The 8,160-nt window shown below is 56.0% G+C and overlaps 1 protein-coding gene across 1 annotated transcript in view; it reads left to right on the top strand.

Annotated features, from left to right (window-relative positions):
- The window catches only part of dis3l (DIS3 like exosome 3'-5' exoribonuclease), a 7,580-nt gene extending 402 nt beyond the window's left edge, over positions 1-7,178 (top strand). Inside the window, exons 2-18 of the mRNA XM_079339251.1 lie at positions 913-1,066; positions 1,485-1,613; positions 2,201-2,336; positions 2,421-2,588; positions 2,683-2,761; positions 2,830-3,009; positions 3,159-3,328; positions 3,477-3,638; positions 4,094-4,344; positions 4,417-4,509; positions 4,579-4,867; positions 4,939-5,174; positions 5,252-5,406; positions 5,498-5,679; positions 5,761-5,906; positions 6,046-6,217; positions 6,540-7,178. Coding sequence (XP_079195377.1) covers positions 913-1,066; positions 1,485-1,613; positions 2,201-2,336; positions 2,421-2,588; positions 2,683-2,761; positions 2,830-3,009; positions 3,159-3,328; positions 3,477-3,638; positions 4,094-4,344; positions 4,417-4,509; positions 4,579-4,867; positions 4,939-5,174; positions 5,252-5,406; positions 5,498-5,679; positions 5,761-5,906; positions 6,046-6,217; positions 6,540-6,926 — 3,089 coding nt within the window. The 3' untranslated portion in view covers positions 6,927-7,178. The remainder of the gene's footprint in view (positions 1-912; positions 1,067-1,484; positions 1,614-2,200; positions 2,337-2,420; positions 2,589-2,682; positions 2,762-2,829; positions 3,010-3,158; positions 3,329-3,476; positions 3,639-4,093; positions 4,345-4,416; positions 4,510-4,578; positions 4,868-4,938; positions 5,175-5,251; positions 5,407-5,497; positions 5,680-5,760; positions 5,907-6,045; positions 6,218-6,539) is intronic.
- Positions 7,179-8,160: the final 982 nt, after the last annotated feature.

Raw genomic sequence — 8,160 nt, 5'->3', positions numbered from 1 at the left:
TGGACTGATATTGCAGATTCTCTAGGGGCCTTTTTCAAACCAACCCCCCCCCCCCCCCCCCCCTCCCTGACGTCACACACTCAGCTGAATGAAGTCTCCTCCATCCAGGTGGAGGGTAGAAATACAGCAGCAGGCTTTGGGACAAACTTCACTCTCTCAGGTGGAAACAGGAAGTGTGTGTTACCATGGTTACTGAGCGGCATCCTGGGGGAACGGCTTATTATTAATGTACCTAATACATTCTGTCTTTATGTAGATTATTTTTCTCTAGTAAATTTATATTAGCGTAGACTTATAACAAAACCATCAGATGGAGCCCACATTCTTTATTATAATTTATAATGTTTAATTTATTATAATATCAAAGAACAGGTTCAATGAAAGCAGACAAGGAGACTATAAATGAACATCACAGCAACATCAAAAAGTAAAACAATGATAAATAAATAAGAGTGAGAAGTTATCAGTAACATGATTTAATATTCTTTAGTTTTTGTCCCTTTAAATATGAAACCCAATGAAATAAACAGGAGAACAGAAGGAAGAAAAGAAGAGGAGGCTTTTATTTGATCCTTTCAAACAATAAACAGGTGAAGTTGTTCACGTCTGTATGATCAGATTAAATGTCCGTCTTAGTTGGAGCAGTGTTTTAGTTTGTTCAAACACGAACACACTGAACTTACTTTAGTACAGGTCACTCCTTCTGTGACGACCGGACACAATAGGCGTTACACGTGATCAAGTGGGCATCGGTGCAGACTCTCTGGAGGGTTTTATGGCCCACTACCAAACGGCTTGTTTGACACACAGAGGATGGACTGTCTGACACATGTTAGAGGACCCTGCAGAGGAGGATTGTGGGTAATCTGTGAGCTCGGTGTTGACTCATGTGTCGTTATAAATCTCTTCCAGACGGTAAGGTGCTTCCTGGAGACCTGACCCACTACGTGGTTCCTGACGTGGGCGTGGTTCTGGACTATCTGGAGATTTTGGAGTTCAGAGAGCTGCAGGGCGTCGTGTACACGCAGACCACCTGTCAGGCCGTGCAGCACCACAAAGGACGCAGGTACGACCACGACCACACGCTGACAACCATCACCTTCATCTCGTCTGAAAAAACCTCCTCTAAAACCAAAGTAACCTTTGAACCTCCCAGGACCTGAGTTACCATGGCAACGTGTCCCCCACTAGGCTAGCTAGTTAGCTCGCTAACAGGAAATGGTGTCATGCCGCAGCGAATGTAGTTTTATTCAACAACAGACGCAACAACATGTGTGCTAAAAGTTTAAACAACGAAGAAGAGGAGGATTGTGGGATTTGTAGTTTCTTGACTGTAGAAGAAAAATGATGTAGGCAGAGTGTGTTTCAAGTCTTACTATAGTCTTTTCTTCTGTGTGTGTGTGTGTGTGTGTGTGTGTGTGTGTGTGTGTGTGTGTGTGTGTGTGTGTGTGTGTGTGTGTGTGTGTGTGTGTGTGTGTGTGCAGGCAGTACAACCGTCTGAGAAACCTGCTCAAAGACCCTCGTCATGACTGCGTGCTGTTCGCCAACGAGTTCCAGGAGTATTCGTACTGTGAGCGGGAGAAAGGGGAGAGCCAGGAGGCGTGGCAGACGAGGTCAGAGGTCATGACCTTCAACTCTACAGTTCACTAATTTAATCCAATGAGATAAAACATTTTATTTACAGACACTTTTCAAAGAAAATAAAAACGGCAAAGTATCACGAACATTAATAAATCACAGGAAGGAAAGGGTTAGTGTGTGTGTGTGTGTGTGTGTGTGTGTGTGTGTGTGTGTGTGTGTGTGTGTGTGTGTGTGTGTGTGTGTGTGTGTGTGTGTGTGTGTGTGTGTGTGTGTGTGTGTGTGTGTGTGTGTGTGTGTGTGTGTGTGTGTGCAGGTGGGGTGGGTGTGTGTCTGTGTGTGTGTGTGTGCAGGTGGTGTGTGTGTGTGCAGGTGGTGTGTGTGTGTGTGTGCAGGTGGTGTGTGTGTGTGCAGGTGGGGTGTGTGTGTGTGCAGGTGGTGTGTGTGTGTGTGTGCAGGTGGTGTGTGTGTGTGTGTGCAGGTGGTGTGTGTGTGTGTGTGTGCAGGTGGTGTGTGTGTGTGTGTGTGTGTGTGCAGGTGGTGTGTGTGTGTGCAGGTAGTACAGAGAGAAGAAGAGATGATGCGAGCTGTGTGTGTGTGTGTGTGTGTGTGTGTGTTGTAGGTGTGTGTACGCTGCAGCAGTGTGGTACCACGACCACCTGGCAGGTCTGATGGACGTGGTGATGATCACGGAGGATCAGGACGCCATCGCTCGCTACAGCAGCCTGAACTCTGGAGTGTACGTCATCTCAGTCCAGGTACCTGAACGCATCGTCACATCCTGACGCCCTCTTGTGGACGATGATGGTCCCTGCAGCTTCTCTCTTCTCTTCTCTTTGCAGGATTTCTTGAGGAACTTCTGGCCCGACCTGCAGGCGGCTCACGACCTGTACGGCTCGCTCTCTCAGGCGCTGCAGGAGAGAGAGAGCGAGAGCTCGCAGAGAGAGTTCAGCGAACACCTGCCTGCTGAGCTGCTGGAGGCCGGGATCAAGTCTGGACGCTACGTCAAGGTAACGCAGGAGGACTCGTCCGTCAGCGTGTCCTGTGCCGTGGATCCTCTGAGCACGCTCAGTTGGACTTATAAAGGGACTCTTTGTTTTTCAGGGGACTCTGAGTGTCAGTAAGCACCGCGCTCAGAACGAAGCCTCCGTGACCACGGACGGTTCGTCCGACGCCAACAAAGGTACCGACCCGCACAAATCTGTCAAACAAGCGCGAGTCCTCCCGCCTCACCTGCTCTCTCCCTGTCAGAGCGGAGCGGCGCCGTCATGGTGTTCGGGGCGAAGAATCGTAACCGGGCGGTGCACGGCGACATGGTCGTGGTGGAGCTGTTGCCGAAGAGCGAGTGGCGAGGGAAGGTCACGGCTCTGAGTGAAGGTCAGGGCGAGGAAAAGAGCGGAGAGGAGAACCAGAGTCAACCTCTGCCCACAGGTGAGACTCTGCACACGCTCACTGAGCGCCGTCCGATCATCAGGACCGATCCGATCTTACCGTCCCAGATCAGCTCAGAACCCGACTTGTATCAGACGTGTTTAAATTCTGACATCAGAACAAACAGCCAATCAGAAGTGTGATTTCAGGCCGCGTGGTGGGGATCCTGCAGAGGAACTGGAGGGACTACGTGGTCACTTTTCCTCCCAGAGACGGGACTCAGTCGCAGAGCAGGAACTCTCAGAGGATCCTGGCCGTACCCTGGGACCATCGAATCCCCAAGATCCGGATCAGTACTCAGCAGGCCGACACCCTGCAGGTCTGCTCGTCACTCACTTTCATTATCTCCACCTTTAAGATTCTAACCCGGCACGTGCACTAACCGCTGGGCCACCGGCGCCCTGAGAGAGTGTGGCGTTGTTTCGCTGTCCGCTCCGTGTTAAATCAGAGCGTGTGTCTCGTCTCAGGGTCACAGGGTGATGGCGAGGATCGACTCGTGGGAAAGCTCCTCCCTCTATCCTAACGGTCACAGCGTGCGCGTGCTGGGTCGGGCCGGCGAGCTGGAGACCGAGGTCCAGACCATCCTGATAGAGAACTGCATCCACGTGCCTCCTTTCTCTGACGCACAGGTAACACACACACACACACACACACACACACACACACACACACACACACACACACACACACACACAGAATCAGACACACACGTGACCTGGTGTGACCTTGTGTAACCTGGCGTGACCTCATGTGACCTGGCGTGACCTTGTGTTACCTCATGTGACCTGGCGTGACCTTGTGTAACCTGGCGTGACCTGGTGTGACCTTGTGTGACCTGGCGTGACCTGGTGTGACCTTGTGTGACCTGGCGTGACCTGGTGTGACCTTGTGTGACCTGGCGTGACCTGGTGTGACCTTGTGTAACCTGGCGTGACCTGGTGTGACCTCGTGTGACCTGGCGTGACCTGGTGTGACCTGGCGTGACCTTGTGTAACCTGGCGTGACCTGGTGTGACCTCATGTGACCTCGTGTGACCTTGTGTGACCTGGCGTGACCTGGTGTTTGTGTCTGTGTCCGTCCTCAGCTCAGAGAGATGCCGGTGAATTCTCCGGAGAAGCCGTGGACGATGGATCCGGCGCAGGTGAGGGAGCGGCGTGACCTCAGAGAGACCCACCTGGTGTTCAGCATCGACCCGCAGGGCTGCGAGGACGTGGACGACACGCTGTCCATACGCAGCCTCGCCGGAGGGAAGCGGCTGGAGCTCGGCGTCCACATCGCCGACGTCACGCACTTTGTCACCGAGGGCTCGCTCACTGACCTGGAGGCACGCGCCAGGTGTTTCCTCACTTCCTTCCTGCTCCTCCAGGTGTGCTGGATTAGTTTTTAACCGTGCTGTTTGTGTCTCAGAGCGACCACCTACTACCTGGCCGACCGGCGATACGACATGTTACCTGGCGTCCTGAGCGCAGACCTGTGCTCTCTGCTGGGAGGGGTGGACAGGTGAGACTCTGCGACCTCTGCGTTAGATGAAGGTCGAGAGGACGATGGTTAAATGTCTGTGTGTCTCAGGTACGCCATGAGCGTGATGTGGGAGCTGGATGCAGAAACCCTCGCCGTCACGAAGGTGTGGTACGGTCGAACGATCATCCGCTCCTCCTACCAGCTTCACTACGAGCTCGCTCAGGCGCTTCTTACCGGCGAGGAGGCCGAGGTACCGGAGCTGACCGGGCTGCCGTTTGAGGAGAGCGATGCTAAGCTAGCTCAGCTAACGCAGGCTCTGGAGATGCTAACACATGTAGCCAGACACCTGCGGGCTCAAAGGGACGAAGGGGGCGCTCTCGAGCTGGAGGGGGTCGAGGTATGACGTTTCCTTTCTTTCACTTCGTCCTCCAGTCCACACGTATTGACTCAAGCTCCGCCCCCTCTCAGGTTCGAGCCCAGCTGGACGAGGAGAGGAACATCACGGCGCTCGTCCCGCGGCAGCCGCTCGAGGTTCACGAGACGGTGGCAGAGTGCATGATCTACGCCAACCACTGGGTGGCGCGCAAGATCCAGGAGGCGTTCCCCCACCAGGCCCTGCTCAGGCGCCACCCCCCCCCACGGGACGAGTTCTTCAACCAGCTGCTGGAGAGCGCGGCCGCCGGCGGGTTCGCCATCCACACCAGGTGACTCAGCGGCGTCCTCTACAGGCGCTCGTTCATTTCACATCCTTTTACCTGAACAGGTGATTCTGCTCCTCCAGGTCCAACAAGGCCTTAGCGGACTCTCTGGACCGGGCTGTGGACCCCCGGGACCCGCTGGTGAACCGGCTGCTGCGGATGATGGCCACCACAGCCATGTCTCAGGCTCAGTACTTCTCCACCGGCCTTCTGTCCCAGGACCAGTTCTACCACTACGGTAAACCAGCACGCCCACACAGCTTCCCTTCCTGTGGACCAGGGGGCGGAGCCAGACAGACGCCAGGTGCTTTAACTTCTACATCTCTTAGGTTTGGCTCTGGACCGGTACACACACTTCACCTCTCCCATCCGTCGCTATGCCGACATCGTGGTTCACCGCCTCCTCACTGCCGCCATCGCCGTGGACACGATGGGGGCGGAGCCTGGTAAAGCGCTGGCAGGTCACAGAGAGCTGGATGAAACAGCTCATCACATCAACAACAAGAACCGGGTCAGAGCCGTTTAATGACTCACTGCGCTCTGTGTCTGTTACCGTACTCTGACCTTTGACCTTTGACCTCTGTCCATCCAGGCAGCCAAGCAGGCTCAGAAACTGTCCACGGAGCTCTTTCAGTGCGTCTTCTTCAAAGAGAGAGACCCTGAGAGCGACCCGCACTGCGTGGCCGACGCTGTCATCTACGCCCTCAGAGATAACGGCGTGCTGGTGTTTGTCCCGGAGTAAGAGTCCGGCGCCCTGATTCATACACTAACCTTTGCTCTGCAGGCGCCCCCTGCTGGGAGAGGACGATCTATCAGCTTCTCTCTCTGGTCGTCCAATCAGAGCGGCTCGTTTCTCATGCTCGGCGTCTCTCTGCAGGTACGGGCTCAAAGCTCCTGTGTATCTGAAGAACCGCGAGGGTCAGGTGGTCTGTGCGGGAAAGGTCGGCGGCTGTGATTGGCAGAGCGGCTCCGTGAGACGATCCTCAGACCACATCAGCACCACCTCCGTCAGCGGCACGTCGACCTTCAGACTGTTCGACCACGTGACGGTGAGTCGCCAAACGCTCGCTCACATCATCGTCTCTGGAACCTTTAGTGACCTTCCCCCCCCCCTCTCTCTCTCTCTCTCTCTCTCTCTCTCTCTCACTCTCTCTCTCCCCCCCTCTCTCTCTCTGTGTCTCTCGCTCTCTCTCTCTCCCCCCCCCCCCTCCTCTCTCTCCCCCCCCTCCTCTCTCTCTCCCCCCCCCCCTCCTCTCTCTCTCTCTGTGTCTCTCTCTCTCTCTCTCTCTCTCTCTCTCTCCCCCCCTCTCTCTCTCTCCCCCCCCTCCTCTCTCTCCCCCCCCCCCTCCTCTCTCTCTCTCCCCCCCCCAGGTCCGTATCTCTGTCTGCTCCACAAGCTTCCACGCAGACAGCTTACACCTGGAGCTCATCAGCAACAAACCCCACAGCAGCGCACAGCCAGAGAAGCCCCGCCCACAAGGCCGCAGCAGCCTGGTGCAGGAGGTGGTGCGTCTGGCCGAGGAGGCGAGCCAGCAGGAGAAGGAGGCGAGGAGGCCGAAACTGTCTAAAGAGGAGAGAGAGTACAGGCAGAGCAAGACCCCCAACCTGTACTCTCTGCTGGAGGAAGTGAGGGAGCTCGCTCTGACCCCCCCGGAGACCACCGCCACCAGAGGACAGGAAGTGAGGGAGCTCGCTCTGACCCCCCCGGAGACCACCGCCACCAGAGGACAGGAAGTGAGGGACGCCACAGACTCTTGAGTCTTGAGTCTGTCTGTAGCTACAAACTGACTACAGACCAGCCAATCAGATCTCACCCTGACCCAAACCAATTGGTTAGGTGTGGTTTATAGGGGGCGTGGTTTATAGGGGGCGTGGTTTGTACGGTAACGGCGGCTGCAGTTTGATATTTTTGACTTTTTGTAAACTGAAACTTTTAACATGAATTATTTTTGCTACTTTTCCCGTTGTCACACGGCGTTGGAGCCCCCCCCCCCCCCCCCCCCCTTCACTGGGCGAGAGGCGGAGTTAAAGTCTTGACTGTTTACCAGCAAATCACAGAGCTGGACGAGCAGCCACACCCACCTTCAGAGTCAGCAGGTCACCAGCGTGTAACTGGCAGGAAGCCACGCCGTGCAGACTCCACACAGAGGCTGCTGACAGACAGGGATTCAAACCAGCAACCTCCTCACTGTAACCACTGCCGTGTGTTCTGTCTCAGACTAACATGATTTAAACATCAGAGTCATGTTCTCCTGTCTTTCTTCACTTTGAGTCCACCTGTGTTTGAAACTGAGCCCGCTCCACGACCACGAGCTCCACGACCACGAGCTCCACGACCACGAGCTCCACGACCACGACCACGACCTCCACGACCACGAGCTCCACGACCACGACCTCCACGACCACGACCTCCACGACCACGACCACGAGCTCCACGACCACGAGCTCCACGACCACGACCTCCACGACCACGAGCTCCACGACCACGAGCTCCACGACCACGACCTCCACGACCACGACCTCGAGCTCCACGACCACGAGCTCCACGACCACGAGCTCCACGACCACGACCTCCACGACCTCCACGAGCTCCACGAGCTCCACGAGCTCCACGACCTCCACGACCACGACCACGAGCTCCACGACCACGACCACGAGCTCCACGACCACGACCTCCACGACCACGAGCTCCACGACCTCCACGACCACGACCACGACCACGAGCTCCACGACCACGACCACGAGCTCCACGACCTCCACGACCACGACCTCCACGACCTCCACGACCATGAGCTCCACGACCATGAGCTCCACGACCTCCACGACCACGAGCTCCACGACCACAAGCTCCACGACCTCCACGACCACGAGCTCCACGAGCTCCACGAGCTCCACGACCACGACCTCCACGACCACGAGCTCCACGACCTCCACGACCACGAGCTCCACGACCTCCACGACCACGAGCTTGGCCGGTCAGCGTGCGTGTGGA

This window comes from Symphodus melops, assembly GCF_947650265.1.
Source record: "Symphodus melops genome assembly, chromosome: 3".
Taxonomy (NCBI): Eukaryota; Metazoa; Chordata; class Actinopteri; order Labriformes; family Labridae; genus Symphodus; species Symphodus melops.
The sequence above is the reverse complement of the archived record's forward strand: the minus strand, read 5'-3'. Positions and strand labels throughout refer to the sequence as shown.